Genomic DNA, 24761 nt, shown 5'->3' on the forward strand with positions numbered 1-24761 from the left:
ATAATCGATCCTGGCTGATAATGATTACAATTTACAAGAATACATAAATATAAATACTGAGGAAAATATAGGATACAATAAGGTAAATATTATTATTAGTGTCATGGTGAAGTTATGTAGAATAGCTTAGAGAGTAAAATTTGGCATGGCATGATCTATGTCTATAAGACTATAATAATAGAGTTTTCTTAATTATAATTTTTGGCAGCCTATGACAGAGTATCTTTAATGGCTAGTGTTTTGACAAGTTAAAATGCATAAACTAGAGAAATGTCAAGGTTTGACATGTTTCGTTTTCGAACATAGTAGTTATGGTCGACATGAAATGTTAGTTACCAATTTATCGGTTATTATATTGATACTTTTTTTTGTCTTAAATTACAATAGTTTACTCCTTAATTTTTAATAAGTAAGCTATCTATATGTTGCCATTGTGAAGCCATAATAGACATAACGAGAAGAAGAGACATCATGGTTAGGCACATAATCTATAAAATGTTATTATTAATCCTGGATGCAAATTGTAAAAGTCAAATCTCTCCATATTAAATTTGGTCAGTAAAATTTTCCAAAAAGATACTAACACATTAATTTTGAGGTTGACTCAGCAGGATTATAATGAGAAAGAAAGTTAAATTTATGTTAAATAATAATTATGTGATTTGGGCAGTGATTATGGAAGTAAATATTGAAATATTTAATAACCGTTGTGGTCAAGAGTCAAATGAAAATCTTTTACTTGCCAAAGTAATAAAAGCTAATGAGAAAGAAAAAACCAATGACGAGGTGTAATCCAATAGAAAATCGCCACGTGTAATTGTAACCAGTAAGCATCTAAAGATTTCGTAATTTCTATAGTTGCTAGCGATGGTATAAAAACTTGTCTGGATCAGTGCATAAATCAATCCTCCTCCTCTCTGATAAGAAGAAGACACACAACACAAACACAAAAGACTATTCTTCGTCACTTTGGTACAGAGAAGCGATAATAATGGCGTTTAAGGGTTTGGCGTGGTTCTCGATCCTTTTGTTGTCTTTGTTCGCTTCGTCTATTAGAAGCGAAGAGGCGAAAGAGTTCGTCTTGACTCTGGATCACTCTAACTTCACCGAAACCATCAACAAGCACGATTTCATCGTCGTCGAGTTCTACGCCCCTTGGTATATTCTCTCTCTTTCTCTTGTGTTTCAAACTTAATCGTGAGATCGATCTCTATAGTCGTGAATTCCTGAATTTTGGGCACTGTTTAGTGTTGATTTTAATGGTTTAGCTGATCGATTTCGATCTGCTCTACGTGGATTTAAGTGTTCCCCTCTTGGAATGTAAGCTTGTTTAGGATAATCTGAGACGATGATGCTTTGATTTATTTTCGTCTGAAATTGATGAGTATATAAACTATGTTTTTAATTACGGTATCTTTGTTTCATTTGAGTAACTTGATGTGTTTTGCTTTGTTTCAGGTGTGGTCACTGTCAGAAGCTTGCTCCTGAGGTGAGAAATTTAACTTGATTAGGATTTGTGTGTAGTTTTTTTTGTTTCCTTTGAAATAAAAATATGGGCTAACATGGGTGATATGTGATTGCTTACAGTATGAGAAGGCTGCATCAGAGTTGAGCAGTCATAGCCCTCCCCTAGCTCTTGCCAAGATTGATGCCAGTCAGGAAGCAAACAAAGGGATTGCAAACGACTACAAGATTCAGGGTTTCCCAACTATCAAGATTCTGAGAAGTGGAGGGAAAACTATTCAAGATTACAACGGACCTCGTGAAGCCGAGGGTATTGTCACTTATTTGAAGAAGCAAAGTGGCCCTGCTTCTGTTGAAATTAAGTCAGCTGATGTTGCAGCTGAGGTTGTGGGTGAAAAGAATGTTGTTGCTGTGAGTGCCTTTGTTCTATCCTTTTTCTTGGTTTCTTTTCCACTTGTTCATCACGTACTGCAGCCACTAATTATCTATCTCTATTGTCTTAGGTTGGTGTGTTCCCTAAATTATCCGGCGAGGAGTTCGATTCTTTCATGGCCCTTGCTGAGAAATTGCGTGCTGACTATGATTTCGCACACACTTTGGATGCCAAGCATCTTCCTCGTGGAGATTCATCTGTTGCAGGACCTGTCGTGAGGCTATTTAAGCCTTTTGATGAACTCTTTGTTGATTCCAAGGTACAAAGAAACTTTTTCATTTTGTACATCACATCAATGAGTAGTCATGCATTGAGCAGTAACGTTGCAGATTATTTATTTGATTGACGAATCATGACTTCAGGATTTCAATGGGGAAGCTCTAGAGAAATTCATCAAAGAATCCAGCATTCCACTTGTCACCGTCTTTGACAGTGATCCAAGCAACCACCCATATGTTGCCAAATTCTTTGAAAGCCCTGCCACTAAGGTAATTCTTAGTAAGGTTATTTTGATTCTCATTGCAGTGAAACACATGAATGGACATAAGCTGTGATAGCATAACTCATTACTTGAATTTGATTAATAGCATCATAATTCTCTTGATAATTGTCGAGGTTTCCTTTTATATTTTGAAATGAGTTAAGTGAAAGCAATTGTTTTGTTCTGTGTTTTTTTTGTTGCCAGTCTTCTATGACTCTTGTTCTGATGGATAGTAATATTTTGAAATTCAGGTAATGATGTTCATTAACTTCACCGAAGCAACAGCTGAATCTCTAAAATCAAAGTACCGTGAAGTTGCTACATCCAACAAAGGTCAAGATCTTTCATTCCTTCTTGGTGACGCTGAGAGCAGCCAAGGCGCTTTCCAGGTTACCATTGAACTTTGTCTCTCCCAGTCATTTTCTCCTGCCAATGTTAACACATCTCTAAATTTATACTTTTTTTCTTTTTATGTATCTGTTTAACAGTACTTTGGACTTGAAGAAAGCCAAGTTCCCCTCATCATCATCCAAACTCCTGATAGCAAGAAGTATTTGAAAGCAAATCTAGAGGTTGACCAGATTGAATCATGGGTCAAGGACTTCAAGGTTTCATTCTCTTTTGCAGACTATCACACTAGCTTTATATAATAGAAATACGTATCAAATCAGTATGACTTAAACAAAGAACATGTTTTCTTATTCAGGACGGAAAGGTTGCCGCACACAAAAAATCTCAACCTATTCCAGCTGAGAACAACGAACCAGTGAAGGTTGTTGTAGCTGAGAGCCTTGATGACATAGTTTTCAAGTCTGGAAAGAATGGTGAGTACATATTTGAAAACTATAATAATCTTTTCAATTTTTTTGTGCAAAACCAAGACTGATAAACACCAATTTATATCTATCAGTTTTAATTGAATTCTACGCACCATGGTGTGGACATTGCCAAAAACTTGCTCCTATCTTGGACGAAGTGGCTTTGTCATTCCAGAACGACCCAAGTGTGATCATAGCTAAGCTAGTAAGTTAATTTTATTGTCTAAATGTTATAATCAATCACTTGATAGTCCTACTGGAGTGACTAAACCGATTCCGTGTGTGTGTGTGTGTGTACAGGACGCAACTGCAAATGATATCCCAAGTGATACCTTCGATGTGAAAGGTTTCCCGACCATTTACTTCAGATCAGCGAGCGGAAACGTTGTAGTGTACGAAGGAGACAGGACAAAAGAGGACTTCATAAACTTCGTAGAGAAGAACAGTGAGAAGAAGGCGGCAACTTCTCATGGGGAAGAGTCTACTAAGACTGAGGAAGCAGCAACAAAGGATGAACTGTAGAAGTTTTGTTCTCTTTTGTTTTATTCGGAATTTGAGTAGGAGCATTTCTCTTCTTCCCCCTATCAAACAGAATTCTTCTTTTTTATATATTTTATAGTTTTGCTCCCTTTGTTTGAAACCCATCAATAAAAAAAGTTCCGGTTAGAGGAACCTAAATAAATCATTTAAATGTGTTTGATCTTGGGGTTTGGTATACGGTTCCTTGTGGTGGACTATTGAGTAAGTCGTCCTTTTGATTTCATTGGTTCACCGGTAGGAACTAACATTCTCAAATCTAGGAGATAAATTCACACAATCTGTGTGCGGTTACCATCTCACTCGTTTGTAGGCTTGTAGCAGTTACTTACAGTTTTAATGGTTGTTGTGTAGTGGACCGAATTCGATTGGTGTGATATAATAACATCACTGATACTAAACATTCCAAGTATATATGGTCTCTGATCATATAATGGGTTTTATCTTATAGTATTACGAGCACGAGTACCTTTAGTAATGGCAAATAATATTTATCTAAATAGCACAAATCTGTTTTCCTATCTTTTTTTTTCCTTTCAAGTTTTCCTTCTTGTCAAGATGAGAAGAACTTTGTTTAGCACACTTGTGTTTGTGTCGACAGGCCACATATAGCTTCCTTTCTTTCTTTTTTTCGATTTTTAAGTTACATATATGTAGCTCCATCATATACACTAATCATTTTGAATTCAAACAAAAGAATATTGTTTCATTTTTGTTTTCTTCTTTCTAAAAAGTAAAAACTAATCAAAACAATGTCGTTTATGCATTGTATATTTCCAATATATATATAGATACACCAAAACTGATAATTGCGGTGATTACCTTAAAACTAATTTCAATCTCGTGGTGTTATCTTCTCCAGAGCAAGTAACTTGAGTGAGAACTGAGGTCCACACTCCTGCAACAGACACACACACATTGAGAGAGAGAGAAAAAAAAAGCACACTTAGCCGCAACCAAAAAAATATCTCAAGGTCAGCAAAGAGCAAAGGACCCTGACCTGCGAGGTATGAACAGAACTTAATTTCCCGTCAGTGCCTCTACTGCAGTAGAAACTGAACACAAGGGATACACAAGTTCAATTTTTCTTTTTTAAAAAACAATTCTAGAGAATTAAGAATGTGAAGCAAATTACATGTTATTTATGAAATGTATCGCATCATCTTTGGGAAAGTTAACGAAGGACACAGTACACCTTTCATTAGTTGAAGTAACCATGGGGTCAGAAGGGGAAGGAACCAGGGGGAAGAGAGATCGTATCAATCTGAAAGGTAAAAGAAAGCAGATAAGAATAAAAATGGGCAATGTGAGATACAAGATTTTGCCAAGGAAAGCACTAGTGTTACCTCTCAGTACCAACATCCAAAGGAGATGTAAAGCCCGTAGTATTAATGAAGGGATCCAAACTCGACGGGGGATCAACAACATACTGAAAGACCAATTGTATTAACCAAATCTCACAGTAAGCATTTAAATTTTATGCATACAAAAGAAAAAGAAAAAAAGCTAATACCGGCACAAAATTCCGTGGTAGGAAATCTTTAAATTCGAAATAGGCAGCAGCCCCGTTCACCAAGCTCATGATACATATTACAGCTGCAAACACATGACAACAGCTCATTCTCAAGAACTAGAGGAGCGAGTTTATGTATGTATATATAACAGCTCATTCTCAAGAACGAGAGGAGCGAGTTTATGTATATATAAAAAAAAATAGAGACCTTGTCTGCAAGATTTTGCATGACGGCCTGTATCCGTGACAATGAGTGCCGTAAAACCCTTGTCCTTTGCAAACTCTATCATCTGTGCAGATGATTATTAAACAAACATGTTTCTTTGATGCAAATACATACATGAATTTGCAAACAGTATTGAGTTTTGACACTAACCTCGTGTACATCGGGCTTTGTCGAAGTATCAAGGTGTTCTGAATTCGGAAACACTGCAATTAACTCACGAGCAACCACAGGCTGACAAGTAGTTATCAAGATCTTGGGTTTAGTTTCGCCGCTCAGGATTCGATTCATCTCCACCGATTCGAATTCTCCCCAAATCTGTAAAAACACGTGAGCCAGTTACAAACTGAAATAAGCGATTCCAAGAAAAACAAAACAAAAGAGAGGATTAAAAGCTACCTTTTCCTTATCGAGATTCATAAGCTCCAGGCGGATCTTCTTTTCTGGCTCCTCCTCCTCTGCGGCTCGATTCTTCATCACCATCTTCTTCCGGTGCCTGAGTTTCTCGTGTTTCGTCTGCGATCTTTTCCCTTTCTTCTTCGATGAAGAAACTCTTCGAATCTTTTCGGCTCCTCCCATCTTATATATACCCTTATTTTTATGGGCCGGGTTTGGGCCCTTGGAGATATGATTAGGTTTGGGATACAAAAACCTCAAAGATTCTAACTAGGCTCCGGTTTTCCTTTTCTAATCGATTTCGTTTTTAGCGGTTTAGGGAGGGTGTGATACATCAAATCAATCAAATGATAGTGACGTCTAACAGTCTGTTACGCGCGCTCTAAATCAATTCCCTAACCGGATGATCTTAAACGGTTAGCGTTCAGTTTGCTTTGCTAATAACATTTTCCCGCTACATTATACAAAGGTACAAACGAACCCATTCGTCTTCAATCCCTAATTTCTCCCTCACCTTCAACAATGGAGGTTCCTACAGAGCCAAAGACGACACTGGGATCTATATACCGACAAGGTCAAGGATTTCTCAGTGTTCTTTTTCTTTATCCCTGGCTATTTTCTTCCCATACCTTCGCTGACTGAGTTTGTTTTTTTGTTTGCTGCTAATATTCATCTAAATATCACAAATCTGTTTTCTTTTCTTTTTTTTTTTGTTTCCTTTTTCTTGTTGGAGTAATACGAACAGGTAAAATATTGTATCGCTTCAAAATGTTACTTTCGATTTTAAAAATGTGCTAAGTTTCGAGTGTTTCTTCCCTTTGAAGTTTATATTAAACTAACCTCGAGATTTGGTATGACGTAGCTGAGATACGATGTACTAAAATATATTACACCAGTTCGGCTACAACTTTAAACCAAAATCATATGACATGACAATTCAGAAATGATGATCGCAATATATACAACGAGATCCCTACATAACAATAACCAATTAACAAACGACAGATTAATTTTAAAAGAGAAAGGACAACTATATATAACTCCATTTTCTCCACACCAAATTCACATTTAGAGTAAAAACAAGACAATAATTAGGCTCTTGTGGGCACAAGAAGGACAAATATATACACCTAAATGTTTTTGTTTGCCCAAACAAAAATTAGGCTCTGGTGGGCTGATCTTCAAAAGTGATAAGCCTGATTCACGTGGTTTCGTGGACCCAAAATATTTTATTAATACAGCACTGTTTTATATAATACGGTGCAGGTGAGGTGATTAATGAATTTATTAATTAACACTCACGCTGATGATCTTTCGTATGTTACTTTTTGTTATATGATACGGTTTTCCAAAACACTGTATGATGAATTACTTTAGACTGTTAAGACTGTTGTTAGTGTTTCAGTGAGAGAATGACTTGTGTATACGTTTATCAAACGGCCGAGAGCATATGGTGGTAGAAAATTAACTAGGAAACCACTTCAAACCTCAGATTTATGAAAATGACTTATCAACTCATACGATTTCTTATTATTAAAAAGTTTTTCGACTAATTTTGCTTACGCACTCCATATTTCTGCAGCTTTTTTCTAATTAATAAATATAAATTCACTATATACGTTCTTAATCTATAATTAAATTCGTCACGGAAATATATATATTGTATATATATATTGGATACACCAAAACTGATACATGTAACTAATTCTCATTTTTGTTCTTAATGAAACTGAAATATGATTGTTCGGTAGTTCGCACTTCGTACCGACCAGTCATTTGATATTGGTTCAAACGTGTATTATCATGCATGTTTGTTTTATATTTAGATTATTGTTTGAATTTTCTTTTGCATGTAGTAGACTAGTAGGCAAACCATACTATCATCTAAAGTGTAAATTTTGGAAATGTTAATATAATAATAACAATATACATACAGTAAAAATGGAAAAAAAAAAACGGATTCACTAATTAGTGCGAAAATCATAAAGCATGTATTTGTGTTTTTATTGTTCATTAACATTAATACATATAGTATATCTATATTTAAACTTAAAATACATATAATATAATATATCTTAAAAGATTTTTAAAAAATCTCTGGCAATAAATCTATCTACACAGCTGATATATATAATGTTGAGTATGAAAAAAATCATATATAGTTTATTTAATTTGAAGGGTTCACAAAATTCAAACAGAACTGTAATCGCAGTGGAAGAGTATAAACCATAAATCGTCCCCACAATCCATGATGAAGCTTCCATTAGGTATTTCATGAATCTCGAAGGCAAATAAAATACTAGCCTCTTAGTCTTGATAAGACTCATTTGGCAATATCCAAAGGAGAAACCAAACCCCGTACGTCCACTTGGGTTCAGGTTGTTTCATTATAAAAATATGGCACTAATCATGAATGTTCAACACCACACTCTTCGAAACTTAAAACTCTTCTTTCGTAATCTCGCTAACCAACGTACGCCGATCAACAATAATGACCAACCACCTTCAAGATCCCTTAACCACTAACTCTAAACCGGTTTTAACCAAAGAAGAACAAGAAGTGGACGAGAAGATGGTGAGTTTGCAAGCGGAGAGCATCGTCAACACCGTGGCCTTCCCTATGGTTCTCAAAGCCGCCTTGGAGCTTGGTGTCATCGACACAATCGCTGCTGCAGGCAACGGCGCATGGCTCTCACCATCTGAGATCGTGGTTCGTCTCCCAACCAAACCCACCAACCCGGAGGCGCCGGTGTTGCTGGACCGGATGCTGCGCTTACTGGTCAGCCACTCGATCTTCAAGTGTCGTATGGTTGAAGCCAGAGAAAATGGTCGAACCGGGAAGATCAATAGAGAATATGCAGCCGAACCGGTTTGCAATTTTTTCTTGAAAGGTAGTGAAGACGGCTCTGGTTCTCTCTCGTCTCTGTTCTTATTATTCCACAGCCAAGTGTTTTTCAAGACTTGGTAAGTGATACGAGTCAATTACATTAAACAAAGTTGATATGATTATAACCAACTTACACAAAGAAAAACTAACGTTCTATTATAAACGTATATGATAAATGAACAAGTGGAGATTTTGTCTTCACAGGACAAATCTTAAGGATGTGATACTCGAAGGAAGCGATGCATTCAGCTCTGCCCACGGCTTGAGACTATTTGAATACATTAACTCGGATGAACAATTCGCGGAGATGTTTCATTGTGCTATGTCGAAACCTTCCACCATGATCATGAAGAATGTTCTTGAAGTTTACAGAGGATTTGAAGATGTTAATACTTTGGTTGATGTTGGAGGAGGAAATGGAACCGTTTTAGGTTTAGTCACGTCCAAGTATCCTCATATCAAAGGTGTTAATTTCGACTTAGCTCAGGTTTTAACCCATGCTCCTTTTTATCCAGGTACAAATAAACTACTTAATACTAATATTACTTGTTAGACAACATGCTACTTCTTCATATTGTTTTGTTTCAATAACTACTCCTCTTAAACCTTTTGTATTGTTTAATAATTGTAGGAGTCGAGCATGTCTCCGGAGACATGTTTATAGAGGTTCCAAAGGGAGATGCCATCTTTATGAAAGTAAGTTTACAAATATATTTTGAAGAATATATAAATTAGTTTATATATATATATATGTATTTCCAAAATAAAATGGTTAAAATGATTGACAGTGGATACTACATGATTGGACGGACGAGGATTGTGTAAAGATTCTGAAAAATTGTTGGAAGAGTCTACCAGCAGAAAAAGGGAAAGTGATAATCGTGGAGATGACTACACCAACAGAACCAAAGAGTGGTGACTTATTCTCCAACACTGTGTTTGCCATGGACTTGTTGATGTTAACTCAGTGCTCCGGTGGTAAAGAGAGATCTCTTTTGCAGTTCGAGAGTTTGGCATTTGCGTCAGGTTTCGTTCGATGTGAATACGTTTGCCGTCTTGCCTCATCATATTCTGTTATCGAATTCCACAAATAAGATCTTGGAATTTGATTTGTACGAAAATAATACAATGATGACTGGTTTGGTGCATGTGAAATTACGGGGATGCTTAAAATAATTCTACTTGAAGATCGCAGTGATTGTTTAGTACCAACGTAAGTGTAATAATTGTGATAAGTGTGAAAGTGTGTGAGTGTACTTGTGCAATTTGCTATATGGATATTTAATCACAACGAATAAGAGAACAATTAATGGCAAAACTAATCTTCACAAACTCCTTAACAACTGCTTCTAATCCGGCAATATTAACCACTGCGTAGTTACAATGTTTCTCAAAAGCTTCCTCTTCACCTTTTAGTGTCATCCAGATTAGATTAATGACGTAATTAACACTTAAAACTTTGTGATAATGGTTTTTAATCATCGGTATATTTCAAACTTAATCCTACACTAAGACGGACAACTAATAATATAAACTAAACAAACTAGACTCTTAAGCTATTTTTTAAAGCTTTCAATTATGGGAATTTCAATTCAAAAACAATAGATGATTCATATCTAGGTTTTTTTTTTTTTTTTTCATATTGTAAGTGTGGTGGGATCCTAATTGTTGATGAAAAGATATGGCTCTCACTGATTGAGATAGCAGTTATAGTCTCACGATCAATCATTTGTTTGTTTTGGTACAATTAAAAAACAAAAAAACAATCATAAGTGGGTGGTTTCATCAGTAAAATGAGTTCCCGGATGGAGGAAAAAAGTAAGATCCTCCTGATTCACGTGGTTTTAGGTGGACTGAAGGATCCTCTCGAATCACCTGAATACCTGATATATATATTTTCCTATAACATAACATGTAATGGAGATGGTGTCATGTAATTAATTTAAACATTCCCTACTTTAAAAATTTAATAATTCTTCTTTTGGAATTAAATAATTAAAGAGAATGACTAAACATCTATTCATTCCATATTATATATTCTATGATGACCTTTCTGTTTGGAATTCGACTAGCGGGTGAACTATACAACTAATTAATTATGTATATTACACTTACGTCGTGTTTAGTAATACTGCTTTTTTTTTTTCTTTGGAAAAAGTAATGTCACTAAATAGTAATTACTTTAATCATACAATTTTTTTTATCCCTAAGTAAAACCACAATATAGTTTCCAATCAAAATCTACCGTATCTATCCTTCTTTAATCTTCCAACCAACAACAATTATGTCACGTACAATCGTTACCATACTCCGTATATGTTCAAACATATATTATGGCAAGGTGTAGTGAAACTCTATACAAATACATATATATTAGACTATATAATTAAACTCCGGTTCCGTTTACCATCAATTTTTGTTTCTGGTGTAAGAAATAATAAGAGGGTCGACGCGTCTGCATTAGACAACACGCGTCTTAATGCATGGCACCGTGCAAGTATCGAGTGTGAAACTCAAACCTTTGTTATATATCTATTTATGTATTCTCAACAATAATAACAAGAAAAATGGCGAACCAACTACATGAACTAGTCTTATCCTTTCGTCCATCTCCGTTTATTATAATATAAAATTTTAGACATAATCATGGGTCAGTACTGGTCAAAGTCGATCAACTTGGTTTCAGGTTTCTCTATATAAAAATATGGCCGCACCAAGTCAGGTGAGTGTTAGAACCACACTCTCCAACCAAACTCTACACTATCTTCTTCAATCTTTCAACCAACAACAGTTATGACAAACCATCTTCAAGAGCCCTCGGTTTTAACCAAAGAAGAACAAGAACTGGACGAGAAAACGGTGAGCTTGCAAGCCGAGAGTATCGTCAACACTGTGGCTTTCCCCATGGTTCTCAAAGCTGCCTTGGAGCTTGGTGTCATTGACACGATCGCTGCTGCAAGAAAAGGCACATGGCTCTCACCGTCAGAGATAGCAGCTAGTCTCCCAACCAAACCCACTAACCCGGAGGCGCCCACGTTGCTGGACCGGATGCTGCGCTTACTCGCCAGCCACTCGATTTTGAAGTGCGGTATGGTTGAAAACAAAGAAAATGGTCAAGCCGGAAAGTTCGAGAGGGTATATGCAGCCGAACCAATTTGCAAGTTTTTCTTGAAAGATAGTGACGGCTCTGGTTCTCTCTCGTCTTTGTTCTTTTTGCTCCATAGCCAAGTCATTTTCAAGACTTGGTAAGTGCTTCTACTATCTGCAAAAATAATTTAAATCAGTACTTGATCGTTAATAGCATGAAACCTGTTATAAACCAACTAATCAAACCAAATTACAAAAAAAAAAAAATACATGAACTTAAACGTAAATTCTTTTTTTTTTTTTTAACTTAACGTAATTGAACAGTACTTTTTTTTTACAAAAACTTTCATAGGACAAATCTCAAGGATGTGATCCTAGAAGGAAAAGATGCATTCAGCTCTGCCCACGGCATGAAAATTTTCGAATATATTAATTTGGATGGACAGTTCGCTGAGCTATTCAGCCGGGCAATGGCGGAATCGTCCACAATAGTCATAAATAAAGTTCTACAAGTATACAGAGGATTTGAAGATGTTAACACTTTAGTGGATGTAGGAGGAGGAGTTGGCACCATACTAGGTATAATCACTTCCACGTATCCTCATATCAAGGGTGTTAATTTCGACTTAGCTCAGGTTTTAACTCACGCTCCTTTTTATCCAGGTACAAAACTACTTACTATATATATATATATTTGATGTGTTACTAGTCTTATTAACTAATATGGTGTTGTACCTATTGTTTTGTTTAACTACACTAATGATATAGGAGTCGAGCATGTCTCCGGAGACATGTTTATAGAAGTTCCAAGGGGAGATGCCATCTTTATGAAAGTAAGTTTACAAATATATATATATTGGAAGAATATACGGATAGAGTATTTTATTTTTGAAATAAAAATGGTTAAATTAACGACAGTGGATACTACATGATTGGCCGGACGAGCGTTGCATAAAAATTCTGAAAAATTGTTGGAAGAGTCTACCAGAAAAAGGGAAAGTGATCATCCTAGAGATGATCACACCAATGGAACCAAAGCGTAATGATTTTTCATCTAACACTGTATTCGGCATGGACTTGCTGATGCTAACACAATGCTCGGGTGGTAAAGAGAGATCTCTTTCGCAGTTCGAGACTTTGGCGCTTGCCTCAGGTTTTGTTCGATGTGAAATCACATGTGATCTTGCTTATTCATACTCTGTTATCGAATTCCACAAATAAGATTTTGGCATTTACGATAACAATACAATGATTTGGTTTGGTGCATGCTTGGTAAATTAAGGGATGTGTTATCTATATTTGTGCAATAATAATAGTATGAAAGTGTGGTGTGTTCATGTGATTACGGAGTGCATGTGATAACTGATAAGTAATAAAGTATGAAACAATGGTGTGTTCTGTTTATTGAAGTTTGCAATTGAAACATTGCGTCTAACGCTTTCTTCTTCTTTTCCTTTTCCGACAACAAATTATAGTGTTTTTTTAGTAAGGATCATGTTCCTTCTAAATTTGTATACGGCAATCGAATAATCAATCTTACTGTAATCTTGATTTTCTTGAATAAACCAAAAAGTAAACTCGAATTGCGATAAGTGAAAGCTTTAGGATTCATAAAGATAAATCCAGTCGCTTTGGTTTTGATTACAAGATGTTTCAAGGTAAAAACCAATCAACGATTATTTTAGAGTCATTTACTTATAAAATATTACAGTCTTATAACAGAGGACAAGGAGAAAGAAGGAGTGTAGTTCAGATGCTAGACTTGAGATCCTCTGAATGAACTAGAGGCTTCCATGACTGGTTCCGAGGAAGAAACGTTTCCTGCAAAATCCAATCACACACATACAAGACTCAAGAATCCAGAATTTGCGACTAGATTAATTTTGTTTTTGTAAAGAAAATTAGCGTACCGAAACATAGGAGCAGGAAGGGATGACGGAGAAGGAGTGAGAGGAGGCGTGTTCGAAAGCAGCGACGCAGAGATGAGAAGCTAAGCCTAATCCTCGTTTGGAAGAAGGAACGTACGTGTGAACCAGATCCATCACTTTACCCTTGTTTCTCATCTTGTATTCTATGTATGCTTCGTGATCCTCCGTCTCGAATCTCCCTTTCCCCTCGTTCCACTCTATCTTCGGTGCCTCCCTCGTCATCTTCGCCGTCTGACAAGTCCAAGGATTGATTATTATTAGTTTTTAAATCTGATTCCTCCCATTGTTTAATTGGGCCTTTTAATGGGCCGGTGTTTGGGTATTTGATACTCGGAACAACTCCCACACAAAATTTTTGTTTGTTTCTCTATACAGGTGTATGGGTGGGATCAACAAAAGGTAGCATTTTTTGCTAAATTATTCTATGATAAAATAATACAAAAAGGTAAAGCAATATGCAAAAAACGTACATTAGGAAATCAATTTTCAACAATGTAGCTAATAAAACAAAACTAACTCTCAATCTCTCATGATGCACAACTTGCATGCAAAAGATATGTTTTATAAATAAACAACAATTCTAGTATTGAACTAAATCATCCCTCTTCTCTTGCTATTGAGCTTACAAGGGAGTTACGTGCGCAGTCTCGTCTAAGAAGAGGCACCCAAATACATAATTAAAGAAATCTCCACCTTTAACAATGCCTTTTCCATCTATGGTTTCCATGTCGTATTTGCAAGCCCGCATGCAATCAGGACAGTATGTAACCTGTGTACATCCATACACAATCATTAATAAGAGAACTTGCATTTTCCCCAGAAGCAAACAATTATATGTCGTGTCATTTTAGTGACAAACCTCCAAGATTTTTGGCTCGAATGAGCTATCAAGCATTACATCTACTCCATATATGGCTCTAGATTTGGGGGATTGCATCTCTGGATGCGTGAGAGCTGCCGCCTCAAACACTGCCCGTATCACTTGCTTCACCTTCTCATGGATATTCATCCATTTAACTATTGACAGTTGAATTCTGTTATTGGTATAATGAACTACATAAAGATATAAAGGAAGGAAACACAAATGCCGTGTATACCATTATGTTCCTGTTCAAATTCTCTCACAAACTCTGCTGTGGGCTTGTGATTTAACTTCCGACCACCATAGTTCTGCAAATGCATAAGAGAATGGACATTGGAAAAACGTGAGTTTTTGTTAGATAGGATGCTACAATCTTTATCAGAACTGAATCATTATGTGAAAAGAGTGTTCTTAAGAAATACCATGACGGTGAAGTGAGTTTCATATTCAAAGAAACTGTGCTTTTCCAATGAATATGGGTTGTTAGATAGCCTAACCTGAAATCAAACAAATAGGGATGGTCCATATGTTGTTTATCCAAATTGAATAAATAATCGTTTCTACCAGTTGTGATGGAGAAATAAATAAAGCATTACCCAAAATATCTCTGTTAGGTAAATCTCCAACGGGTCAATACTTCGCACTAGGACAACATATCGCAGATCAAACTTCTTTCCCTTGAACAGAGCAGGATGCTCTATGTACTTCTGGCAGATCTTGGGACCAGTTTCCATCATGCGGATGATAGCAGATAAATTATTGGTTATACTTGTGTCGATTGTCCGTGCCATGTTCCATGGTTTCAAGATCCACAGATTGTTCAGTTGATCACGTTTCCGGGCACAATAGTCCCCAATAAACTGGGACAATTGTGTTTCAAGATTATAAGTAGGCTGCAACCATTTTGGAGATCCATAACCCTGTAAAGCAAAACATAAAGTTTTGAGATTTTTTTTCCGAAGGGTGTTATAATCTAAGGACATAATCGGCTGAATTTACCATTTGAATAGTCTCTGCAAGATGATGCTTCATGACAAGACAAGCCTCAAAGGGAAACTGATTTATGTATTGGTCATCTGTTATTCCCACCTCTTTTTTGAGCTCGTCATCCACCTGTACACTCGTCCATAATATGTCTGCATCTTTTGGTTCATTTGCTGCAAGCAGGCAGGTGATACAACTCAGGAAACACAAAGAAAAACCTTGAATCGTCTAATGCATGAAATCCAATGTTCAACTGAATTTTCCACAGTTTATAAAACAAAAGATAATTAAAAAGTTGTGGTAGATCAAAAGTTGCATTGTTTATGCATCCTATACGGAGTTCTTAGAAATGCTTAGCATATCCATCCTATATGAGAAATAAGAATATATCATGAAAATATGAATCAAATCACATACTGATCACAAATTCAGGGCGTGTCAGAAACTCTTCAACTTGAGGTAGATCCGTGTATACCAACAAAGGAGACCCATCACTATGCCGTATGCTTCGGGAAATTGATGGGCTGGAAGGTAATGAATCAAACCCTTTAGCCTGCAGTTTTTGTTGGTATTTCTCAAATTCCTAGGAAATCAATAACAGGGAATCAGTCAATTATCAATAATCTTGGTAGGAAATGAGAGAACAGGAAGTCTGTTAATGAACAGAAAGCTAGAGTGGACACCGAGTAAGTACATGAATAAAATAGTTCTCAGGAGTTTGAAACCAGGCTGTGAGCCTGGCAGACCGCTGTTTGTCCTCTCCAATACCAGCTAGAAAATCACGAGTGCACTCATCACCTTTTTGAGAATTTTTTATAGGCCACATTACTGAATAGCTGGAACATAGAAAACCAAATAAACATGAGCTTGGCATAAAAAGTAAAATTGTCGGATATATTTGCATACATGACATGTGATCCCTGATCAAGAAGTGCATGTCAATTCACATTACACTTTTAAACTATATCAACATAATACGTGTCAATAGCAGACAGGAATTGAATTTAAGATGTACATGGAGCAGTATAGGAAAAATTATAAAATTTCTACCTCACAGCAGACTCTAATTTCCCAGAAGGCATGAAAAGGAAGGGTGCTACTTTGAAATTGGGTTCATCACTATGCCTCAAAGCTGAACCCAATTCATCCATCACATACCTGCAAAAGTGATACCATTGCGCCACTCAAAGTCAATCAACATCCAAAAATTAAGTGCCTAAGAACTATAGACAAGACTGTCCATAGACTCTTAATTCTAACCATTTAAGATGTAGGCTAGCATCAAATGTTCATTCCCAGTAGTATAGAAATTATAAACACACAAAAGAGACCTCTCCCAATATAATTAAAGAAGACTTGAGAAACAAATGCTGGGATTAGGGGTGAGAATACACTTCAAAAGTGAAAATGGCCATTCCGATACATACAAGTGGTAACTCCTACAGTTTTCAGTGGTTGGAATAAAATAGTCAAAAATATCGTTAAATAAATCTTGCTTTAAATTCCATCATGGATTTCTTTACTTTATCTATTTAAAATCAAACATGTTATGATCCTTTAAATTATAAACATAAACAGCAGTTTATTATGTCAAACAAAGCCACTGCACTAAGTCTAATATAGCAAAAATAAGAGAAACATTGCATACCATAAAGAAGTTTCATCAAGCTTTTCCTCATCAGCAAGGCGATAATTCATCGCATATAACCACATTGCACCAAGAACACGGTCAACAAGAGTATCCTCAGGATTCAGCTCAGGAATGCGTGGTTGAAGCATGGCGTCAACAACAAGCTTTCCATTTTCGAATATTTTAGCGGTATCAACGCCATTTAACAAAGAAAGGTTTGGGAGAGCTTCAAGAATCTCTAAAGCATTACTTCCAAGAGGTCCAGGTATGTCAACCTACAAAAAGGATATAGCATGTCAGCACATCTCTGCATAAATATATTTTAGTTAACATTGTACGGTAACCTCAATTTGTATCTGAAAACGTAAGGACAACTTCCAGCAATTACTTCTAAGGAAGACAGTGAAGGGAAGAGCTGCAAGACTTCAAGTAGTTCTCCAACCGAATTCTGATCTAATGGGTTTCCACGCATATTTAAATGTGATAGTAATGGCATCTCGTGCACATGAAATGCCTGAAAATAAAGGCAGACAAATCAGATACTTAAATACATAGAGCTTAATAGGATACAATATGAAAACATAAAGGTTCGTCAATGCTTGTTGTTTATTCAGTCAATGCGTTCGTCTCTGCCTCTCTAAAGAAAGTAAAGTGGAAAAAACTGACCTTGTTGACTAGATTGTGTATTGACCGGTTTGAAAGGTCAAGTGAGGTGACATTGCACAAGGGTTTGTCCTGCTGAACAGAACCAGGGTTATCCTTCCCAAATATATCTCCACAGAAACCAAGTGCCCATAATCCATAATTAGGGGTAAAACACGAGTTGTAGATTTCAAGACACGGACAGCCTTGCAGTATTTTTTCAGCCATCTGATGTTCACTGAAAAGCATATAAAATAAATGAGAAACCTACAATATCCCCACACATCCCTATGTTTTGTAAATGCATGTTTACCTCTTCTGCAGAAGAGGATTGTCATTAAGCCACAAAGCCTTCAGATTCTTAAACTTCATAACTTCTTGTATAACCACATCCTCACTCTCGATTTTGTTCCCGATAAGACTAAGGGCCACTAAATCCTACCAAAACATTGGAGGCAACACAACGAAGAAGCTTTAGAATTAAGCATTTGAAGAATTCACGGATCATAAATTATTAAGAAAAACATCTGAGCTAAAGTCCAGCATGAATGTACTCAAGGAGAAGAAAGACCTAGAGACATGCCTGAAATTTACTAGGCAAATGTAGGGACAGGAATGAGTCATCAACAATTCCAAGGCCCTCCAACTCCAACCATCTTAGAGAGTCATATCCTTTATCTGCTGCATAAAGGATTTCATTGTCTATAATCTGATCAACAGAGAGTTCCTCTGCGACTTCTTCTTCTCCAGCCTCTACATCAATGTCAACACTCATCAAAGAAGCCATCCTCTCAGCCAATCCCGGAATTTCCTTAAGCTGAAATAAACAAAAGAACAGAAGGTGAAGTGAATTAGACTCTTAGAACAGCTACGATGTAAAAAGAGATAAACTTCAAGCTTGCGAAAACGAACTTGTAACTTCTCCTTGTTTTATGCAATCCAAAATTTAGCTTCTTTCAAAGACGTTCAAAATTGTGTAAGAGTGAGAGTGGCGTTACCTGCTTGTAGGCATCGGGAAGGCGAAAAGTCCAGGCGTGATCGACAAGGAAGACGTCAGAATCTTTAGGCATAGAATCGGAAGTGAGGAGAAGCCTCCGTCGCCTATCATCATCGCAGGATTCGATTTGGAAGAAAGCGCCGCCATCTAAAGTATCGGAAGCAAGCTTATCAAAGAGGCGAGGGTAAAGTTTCGGCGGCAAACCCGAAGCCGCCAATAGGATTCCATGTACCTTGACGAAATCGTCGAAGCTCTCGATTTTGCTCATTCTCCTTCGCGCTCTCTCTCTCTCTCTCTCAAGATTTTCTTAGGGGTTTAAGCTGGGTTCGGCGACAGAACACCAAGACAAGTGGGAGTGATAGGGTTAATTTTTCCAAAGGAATTTTAAAAACATCTAAAAACAAAAAAAAAAGTGAAAGAGAAGAGGTCCTACCGGGAGTCGAACCCAGGTCGCTGGATTCAAAGTCCAGAGTGCTAACCACTACACCATAGAACCTCGGATGCTTTATATCTGAAATTTAACTATTTATACACTGACATCCAGATTATTGGAAAAAAGGAAACAAAAGAGAAAAAGGAAAGTTTGTAATTTTAAATCCTGACCGCTGAAAGTTAAATGAAGATGATATCTGGACCGTCAATTGATATTATAGAAAATAGGTCATCTATATAAATAGTGCTGCCTCTATCTTGTTGAATCTGGGAAACCATCTCAATCAATTTGTAACTTGAAGAATGGTTCACAATTTTCAAAGGGGATTGCCTTCGTTCTACACCAGGGTGTATCAGATCGTTGATGATCCTTCACTGGATTCAATCGTCTCGTGGAGCGGAAGCAACAACGGTTTCATTATCTGGAACGTGGGAGAGTTTTGCAGAAAGATTCTGCCTACATCTTTAGAATTTGGCATTAACTTCTCAAAGTTTTACTCCAGGCTTTCTTCTCATGGCTTTAACAGAGTTAAAGGGCCTGGAAAATTGCAGTTTCAACATGAATATTTCGTCAGAGATCGACCGGAGCTTTTGAGGATGATGATGGCCCAAGTTTTGACGGCTAAACGTAATGCAAAGAAAGCTAAAGCCAAAGCCAGGAGAGATCGAGTGCAAGTAGAGGGTCTTTTGAAACACTTGCAAATTTGATCATAACAATCACAACTTTTTGTTGTACCAGTCAAGAATATTTGGGAGTTTTCAGAAACAATTTATTTTTTGTATTGATTAAACGTCTTTGTTTCATGTTTGATCTATTGCCATTTTATGTCCTAGGGGATTCAAGTCGAATACCTTACCAAGATTTATCTCTTTATGCCTGGTCTTTGATCCTACTTCTCTTCTTTATAGCCTTACATAGTCATGATTCATAACAACATCACATAGAAACTTACTAGAACCAACACTAAAGAAATTTGAAATCTTTAGAAACATTGTTTATGGAACATCCCCTGCATGCACTAGAGAGATGATCTTTTAAACTGCCAAGAATTCAAAATCTGGAAAGAGGAACCAAGTGCTGTTAAAACCTAAGAGATAGTCTCTCTGCCTACTGCCAAAGTTATGCTAGATCGCTAGATGTATCCCATCTTTACTTCTTGTAAATACCGTTGCAAATCCATTTCGATTCTTCTCAGAACTCCCTCGGTTTGATGACACTGGCACTGAAACAACAGCAGCTGGGGAAGAAGAGAAAGTTGATGTTTCTTTGGTAGGTGTGATGGACTCGGGATAATTACTCATCATGAAAGTGTCGTTCTTGTTAACCTTCCAACCATCTGAGTTGCTGCTGCTGCATACACCATTTGCAGCCATTGGAATACTCGGTGTATCAGTTAAGAAATCTTCAAGTGTTGCAAGAGATTGCAGTTGTTTCCCTAATGAAGCTATTGTTTTCTGACAATTCGCTAGTTTCCCTGCAGCTGTTTCAATGTCTTCCTACAATATAATATAATCAAGTTTTAGTGGGGGAAAAAAGGATAGTGATGGGATACAGAGCTAAAGTTTAGAGACAGACCTGTTTGATCTTGGGTTCTAAATTTTCACTCTTGATGGCGTTCTCTTGATAAAGAGAGACCTCTTCTTCCAGAACCTCACATTTTCTCCTAAGCTCATCAGAAGCAAACCTCTCTTTTCTCATGTCTTCTTCCAATGATTCGATCTTCGCGCTTTTAGTATTTACCTCTGATTCCATGGCGATGATTTGAGATTCAACTTCTGCTTTTAGCTCGTTAACCAGTTTCATCTCCGTTTGTATCTCCTCCAGCTTCGTCTCAATTTCTTGCAGACAAACTTGAGATTCTTTATATTTATCTTTGATGATATCAAAAGATATTTGCAGCTCAGCTTTTTCAACCTCCATCTTCTCCAACTTATCATCCAGCTCCATTTTATCACAAGCAATAGCTTCGAGCTCAATTCTCAATTTAGCCTCCACTTCTTTGTTACATTTAATTTCACTTTTGAGCTCATCTTTCTCTGCTTCCAACTTCTCTAACTTCTCTTCAAGTTGCTTAATTCGGCTACTCAATACTTCTATTTCAGCGGCCAACGAGTTCTCTAAGTGAGCAACAGCCTCTTCTCTGTTATTTTTCATTTCAGTTTCGAGCTCGTTTTTCTCTGCTTCTATCTTCTCCAATTTCTCTTCAAGTTCCTTAGTTCGAGAAGTCAATACTTGTACTTCACCAGCCAACATATTCTCTACGTGAGCAACAGCCTCTTCTCTGTTACATCTAATTTCACTTTCGAGCTCACTTTTCTCTGCTTCTAACTTCTTCACTTTCTCTTCAAGTTCCTTATTTCGAGAAGTCAATACTTCTATCTCAGCAGCCAATGGATTCTCTGATTGAACAACAACCTCTTCTGTTACAGATTCAGGTCCACTCTTACCGCTCCCATCTGGTGTCTCGGGCAATGCTACAAGACGTTCCATCTCAAGAAAATCACCCATGAGATCAAGTTCAATGGAAGAGGTAGTTCCTTGCAGGCTTCTCTTTTCAATCAATGTGGATGAAGCCCATGAGTCAGAGCAACTTACATCCATTTTTTCCCCTCCATCTGAATGACTATCTGTAGACCGAAGATCGTTAAACGAAGCTGATGATTTAGCCAACATCCTAAGCTTCCTGCACTCAGCCTCGAGTTTCGCCACTTTCTTTATGCTATCTAACTGCTGCTTGCTGGCGGTTTCAGCTGCCTGGGTGCTCAAATCCCTCTCAATGGTTCTGATCTCTAGCTCTTCGCATCGCGCAAGAAGCTCGTGTCTCAGCACAACGTTTTCTTTGGCAACAGATTCGGCCATTTGGCTAAGCTCCTCAGACTTGGTTGCAGCTTCAAGAATCTGGTTCTGAAGGCTGGTTTTAGACGACTGCAACTCCTGGGTTCGCTCGATTACAGCGTCCTGAATTATGTGCTCTTGTTCATCTCTTGCTTGCCTTAACTGTCTAACACACTCCTTTAAAGCTCCATCAAGATGGCTTACTCTATCTTCCAACACTCTGTTCTTATCATCAGCAGCCTCAAGCTTCTCCTTCAACTCAACCACTTCATTCTCCGCTTTCTCCCACCCTTCACAATAGCATATTTTCACTATATAAACTACTCACAGATTCATAATCAAAATGCAGGAGAAAATAAAAAAAGATTTATACCAGCAACAGCTTCTTCGGCGACTTTGACATGCTGCTTCACCAGATCATCTTTAGCACTCACATTAGCAAGAGCCGCTGAAAGTTTCTCCGATAAAGTCCTTATGCTATCTTTCAAATCTCCATTTCCAGTTTCTACTTCCAAAGAAACCGTTGATGATTGTATCTCATTATCATTAGACTCCATTGTGCTCTCAGGCTTTATTAAAAAAAAACAGTCATCATAATAATCTTTTAGATACAAGAGAACATAACATCCAAACGAAAAAACCAAGTTCTATGCTTATCGTACCTGAATCTCAGAATCTTTCTCTGATAATGAAGACACTGACTCTGATTCACTAAAGCTTCTCTCAGATGATTCTTTCTCCCGTTTCTCCATGTCTGGTTCCCAAGATCACAACAGTATTGAATCAGCACATAATACTAGTCTCAGGATCTGAAAAAGAGAGAGAGCACAGACATTGGATTCTTTAAAATACAGAAAGTTCCATAAACATTGTCAAAGAAGAACAAACTTAAAGATGAAGAAAACTCAGACCAATCACCAAACATGCAAGATAAGAGAAAAATCTTGAATAACCCAATCATTAAACACACAAACTATTACAAAAATGATTTTGTCTTTATCGTAACAAATGTGCATTTGTTGGTTCCAAATGTCCGTTTCCACAATCCAAAAAAAAAAAAACAGACGTTTAAGAAAGCTACAAGACAAAGTAGAAAGCTTAAAACTTTAAACTCAAATGCTTCATTCATTTTCAAGATGGAACAATGAGTTTGAAATCTATCAAATCAAAGAGAGTCAAATAGCTAAGAAAGGTAATACAACAGTGCTTAAGTAAGTCTTGAAACAAAACTCCAGAAACAAAAAAATACAAACAGGTTGAGGTTAGATAAAAATCCAAACTTTGGTCCATCTGAGAAAACACAAAGGTGGTTTGAGGAGAGCTGAAATACGAAACAGAGGTAGAGAATATTGAAGAGAGAGAGACAGAGCAAATGAATTTAATACCTTTTGTCTGATGTCTGAAGAACTTTGAGATCCGAAAATGCCCCAATGGAAACAAAAATCAGTGATTAAAACAAACAAAGAAGAAAGCTTTTCTCTTCTTCTTCTTCTTCTACTGTCTGGAAACACTATTACGATTATTAACAGCGACAAGGGAGAGAGAGAGAGAGAGAGAGATATATAAAATTCTCTTTATCTTGTTTTTTTGCTATATTTAATTTTCTAACATTTGAAAACCATTTTTCTTCTTTAATTCAAAAAATAGAGAGAGAGAGAGAGCCATGTGATCCTCTGTATGTGGAGTTGTGAACTCAAACATTAAAATCTAAGGGCATCTCCAACCCTGAACCTGTATAAAAAGTGCATAAAAATATTTTATTAATAAATTGTAATCAAATAAAAGAAAAAAAAATAAAGAAAGAAAAGAAACATAGAAAGAGAGAGTGCCGAGAGAGGAGAGAGAAAGAGAGAGGAAAAAAGTTTTTTTTTGCAAAAGCCAATAATTTCATACCACGTATGTTTAGCACCCATTACTTAAGTCTGTTAGTTAAGGAGCGTTTTCTAAAAAATTAATGAATTTTGATTTAATTTTAATGAAATTATAGTTTAGAGACTCACCTTGAACCTCCCTTTGGAGGTGGTCTAAAAACTTTTCAGCTTTTTTTTCTTTCTTTCATATATAGGAATTCAAATTATTTTGTAATGCATAGTATGAATAATAAAAATGTAAAGAAATAGTAAAACGTAAGTAGAATTGTTGTGTTGAGTGTTGACGACATCAATAAAAACCTAACAAAACTTGCTATAGTTGCTACAATAATTCCCGCCCGTGAATACACATTATTGACAATAATTTAGGGAAATTAATTAACGAATTTAGAAAAAGCAGCTTTTGAATTTAAGGATGTTTTGTAGTAAACGGAAAAATATTTTTTCTTATTAGAATAATATTAATGGGACTCTGTCTCTCACGCGTCTCGCTGACGCTGGTCATTGAGTTCTCTTCTCTCTTTCTCTCTCACTGACACTGAGATACACAATTTATCCGACGGTTCAGATTGCTCCTCTCACTCACTCTCCTTTCCTTTGAATCCCTTCGGCTTCCTACGTTTCTTTTTTTACACTTTTTTTTTTAAGTAAATTTTTTATACACTAATTGTAATCTCGAATCATTTATTTAACTCCACTCTTCAATTTATCATTTCTTAATTGTTTGTTGTTGGGTACGA

General features: G+C 36.7%; 7 protein-coding genes and 1 non-coding gene across 10 annotated transcripts; 3 read left to right on the top strand and 5 right to left on the bottom strand.

Annotated features, from left to right (window-relative positions):
- Window positions 1-908: 908 nt before the first annotated feature.
- On the top strand, window positions 909-3898 carry LOC17896305 (protein disulfide isomerase-like 1-2). The gene is made up of 10 exons (XM_006302057.2): window positions 909-1158; window positions 1459-1489; window positions 1588-1875; window positions 1968-2156; window positions 2260-2385; window positions 2630-2767; window positions 2867-2986; window positions 3085-3202; window positions 3289-3401; window positions 3497-3898. The coding sequence occupies exons 1-10, from the start codon at window positions 992-994 to the stop codon at window positions 3716-3718; spliced, it is 1512 nt and encodes a 503-aa protein (XP_006302119.2). The 5' UTR covers window positions 909-991; the 3' UTR covers window positions 3719-3898.
- Window positions 3899-4411: 513 nt separating this feature from the next.
- LOC17895324 (U3 small nucleolar ribonucleoprotein protein IMP4) lies at window positions 4412-6000 on the bottom strand. 2 transcript variants are annotated; one of them, XM_023788072.1, is made up of 8 exons: window positions 5869-6000; window positions 5623-5787; window positions 5455-5536; window positions 5247-5329; window positions 5080-5162; window positions 4929-4997; window positions 4734-4788; window positions 4412-4631 (listed from the first exon to the last, which is right to left on the bottom strand). In XM_023788072.1, the coding sequence occupies exons 1-8, from the start codon at window positions 5950-5952 to the stop codon at window positions 4569-4571; spliced, it is 684 nt and encodes a 227-aa protein (XP_023643840.1). In that variant the 5' UTR covers window positions 5953-6000; the 3' UTR covers window positions 4412-4568. The 2 variants fall into 2 exon arrangements, with proteins under 2 accessions (XP_023643840.1, XP_006302659.2); XM_006302597.2 differs by having other exon boundaries at window positions 4869-4997.
- Window positions 6001-8168: 2168 nt separating this feature from the next.
- Window positions 8169-10070, top strand: LOC17896262 (indole glucosinolate O-methyltransferase 4). Its single transcript, XM_006302324.2, has 4 exons — window positions 8169-8829; window positions 8957-9267; window positions 9384-9448; window positions 9541-10070. Exons 1-4 carry the CDS (start codon window positions 8357-8359, stop codon window positions 9844-9846), a joined length of 1155 nt encoding a protein of 384 aa, XP_006302386.1. The 5' UTR covers window positions 8169-8356; the 3' UTR covers window positions 9847-10070.
- Window positions 10071-11336: 1266 nt separating this feature from the next.
- On the top strand, window positions 11337-13287 carry LOC17896602 (indole glucosinolate O-methyltransferase 4). The gene is made up of 4 exons (XM_006301692.2): window positions 11337-11997; window positions 12192-12502; window positions 12608-12672; window positions 12758-13287. Exons 1-4 carry the CDS (start codon window positions 11546-11548, stop codon window positions 13058-13060), a joined length of 1131 nt encoding a protein of 376 aa, XP_006301754.1. The 5' UTR covers window positions 11337-11545; the 3' UTR covers window positions 13061-13287.
- Window positions 13288-13400: 113 nt separating this feature from the next.
- Window positions 13401-14025, bottom strand: LOC17895350 (acetyltransferase At1g77540; the record flags this gene model as incomplete). Its single annotated transcript, XM_006302980.2, has 2 exons — window positions 13401-13660; window positions 13750-14025. Coding segments are annotated over 2 exons (348 nt in total), but the record flags the coding sequence as incomplete, so codon positions are not given.
- Window positions 14026-14213: 188 nt separating this feature from the next.
- Window positions 14214-19266, bottom strand: LOC17895049 (tubulin--tyrosine ligase-like protein 12). The gene is made up of 15 exons (XM_006300549.2): window positions 18884-19266; window positions 18469-18702; window positions 18199-18323; window positions 17910-18123; window positions 17632-17757; window positions 17262-17518; window positions 16664-16771; window positions 16308-16449; window positions 16031-16196; window positions 15629-15786; window positions 15226-15549; window positions 15052-15126; window positions 14865-14937; window positions 14627-14784; window positions 14214-14536 (listed from the first exon to the last, which is right to left on the bottom strand). The coding sequence occupies exons 1-15, from the start codon at window positions 19148-19150 to the stop codon at window positions 14390-14392; spliced, it is 2574 nt and encodes an 857-aa protein (XP_006300611.1). The 5' UTR covers window positions 19151-19266; the 3' UTR covers window positions 14214-14389.
- A 40-nt stretch (window positions 19267-19306) lies between these two features.
- Window positions 19307-19378, bottom strand: TRNAQ-UUG. The gene has a single exon. It is a non-coding gene; the product is annotated as a tRNA-Gln (tRNA).
- An 858-nt stretch (window positions 19379-20236) lies between these two features.
- LOC17894499 (filament-like plant protein 1) lies at window positions 20237-23692 on the bottom strand. Of its 2 annotated transcripts, none has more exons than XM_023787911.1 (5): window positions 23536-23690; window positions 22813-22959; window positions 22524-22719; window positions 20891-22440; window positions 20237-20811 (listed from the first exon to the last, which is right to left on the bottom strand). In XM_023787911.1, exons 2-5 carry the CDS (start codon window positions 22900-22902, stop codon window positions 20440-20442), a joined length of 2208 nt encoding a protein of 735 aa, XP_023643679.1. In that variant the 5' UTR covers window positions 22903-22959; window positions 23536-23690; the 3' UTR covers window positions 20237-20439. The 2 variants fall into 2 exon arrangements, with proteins under 2 accessions (XP_023643679.1, XP_023643680.1); XM_023787912.1 differs by having other exon boundaries at window positions 20687-20807; window positions 23536-23692.
- Between the last annotated feature and the right edge of the window lie 1069 nt (window positions 23693-24761).

This window comes from Capsella rubella, unplaced genomic scaffold (assembly GCF_000375325.1).
Source record: "Capsella rubella cultivar Monte Gargano unplaced genomic scaffold, Caprub1_0 scaffold_2, whole genome shotgun sequence".
Classification (NCBI taxonomy): Eukaryota; Viridiplantae; Streptophyta; class Magnoliopsida; order Brassicales; family Brassicaceae; genus Capsella; species Capsella rubella.

Excerpts from the sequence above, each read along its gene's own strand:
- LOC17896305 (XM_006302057.2), top strand. The coding sequence starts at position 992 with ATGGCGTTTAAGGGTTTGGCGTGGTTCTCGATCCTTTTGTTGTCTTTG. Across the intron at positions 1,490-1,587 it reads GTCAGAAGCTTGCTCCTGAG|TATGAGAAGGCTGCATCAGA; the intron begins GTGAGAAATTTA and ends GATTGCTTACAG. Across the intron at positions 3,402-3,496 it reads GTGTGATCATAGCTAAGCTA|GACGCAACTGCAAATGATAT; the intron begins GTAAGTTAATTT and ends GTGTGTGTACAG.
- LOC17895324 (XM_006302597.2), bottom strand. The coding sequence starts at position 5,952 with ATGGTGATGAAGAATCGAGCCGCAGAGGAGGAGGAGCCAGAAAAGAAG. Across the intron at positions 5,330-5,454 it reads TGCAAAATCTTGCAGACAAG|CTGTAATATGTATCATGAGC; the intron begins GTCTCTATTTTT and ends ATGTGTTTGCAG. Across the intron at positions 4,789-4,868 it reads ATACATTTCATAAATAACAT|TTTCTACTGCAGTAGAGGCA; the intron begins GTAATTTGCTTC and ends CCTTGTGTTCAG.
- LOC17896262 (XM_006302324.2), top strand. The coding sequence starts at position 8,357 with ATGACCAACCACCTTCAAGATCCCTTAACCACTAACTCTAAACCGGTT. Across the intron at positions 8,830-8,956 it reads CAAGTGTTTTTCAAGACTTG|GACAAATCTTAAGGATGTGA; the intron begins GTAAGTGATACG and ends TTGTCTTCACAG. Across the intron at positions 9,268-9,383 it reads CCATGCTCCTTTTTATCCAG|GAGTCGAGCATGTCTCCGGA; the intron begins GTACAAATAAAC and ends TAATAATTGTAG.
- LOC17896602 (XM_006301692.2), top strand. The coding sequence starts at position 11,546 with ATGACAAACCATCTTCAAGAGCCCTCGGTTTTAACCAAAGAAGAACAA. Across the intron at positions 11,998-12,191 it reads CAAGTCATTTTCAAGACTTG|GACAAATCTCAAGGATGTGA; the intron begins GTAAGTGCTTCT and ends AAACTTTCATAG. Across the intron at positions 12,673-12,757 it reads GAGATGCCATCTTTATGAAA|TGGATACTACATGATTGGCC; the intron begins GTAAGTTTACAA and ends AATTAACGACAG.
- LOC17895049 (XM_006300549.2), bottom strand. The coding sequence starts at position 19,150 with ATGAGCAAAATCGAGAGCTTCGACGATTTCGTCAAGGTACATGGAATC. Across the intron at positions 15,550-15,628 it reads TTGCAGAGACTATTCAAATG|GGTTATGGATCTCCAAAATG; the intron begins GTAAATTCAGCC and ends TTTGCTTTACAG. Across the intron at positions 15,127-15,225 it reads ACCTAACAGAGATATTTTGG|GTTAGGCTATCTAACAACCC; the intron begins GTAATGCTTTAT and ends GTTTGATTTCAG.
- LOC17894499 (XM_023787911.1), bottom strand. The coding sequence starts at position 22,902 with ATGGAGAAACGGGAGAAAGAATCATCTGAGAGAAGCTTTAGTGAATCA. Across the intron at positions 22,720-22,812 it reads AGAAAGATTCTGAGATTCAG|CCTGAGAGCACAATGGAGTC; the intron begins GTACGATAAGCA and ends TTTTTAATAAAG. Across the intron at positions 20,812-20,890 it reads TAGAACCCAAGATCAAACAG|GAAGACATTGAAACAGCTGC; the intron begins GTCTGTCTCTAA and ends ATTATATTGTAG.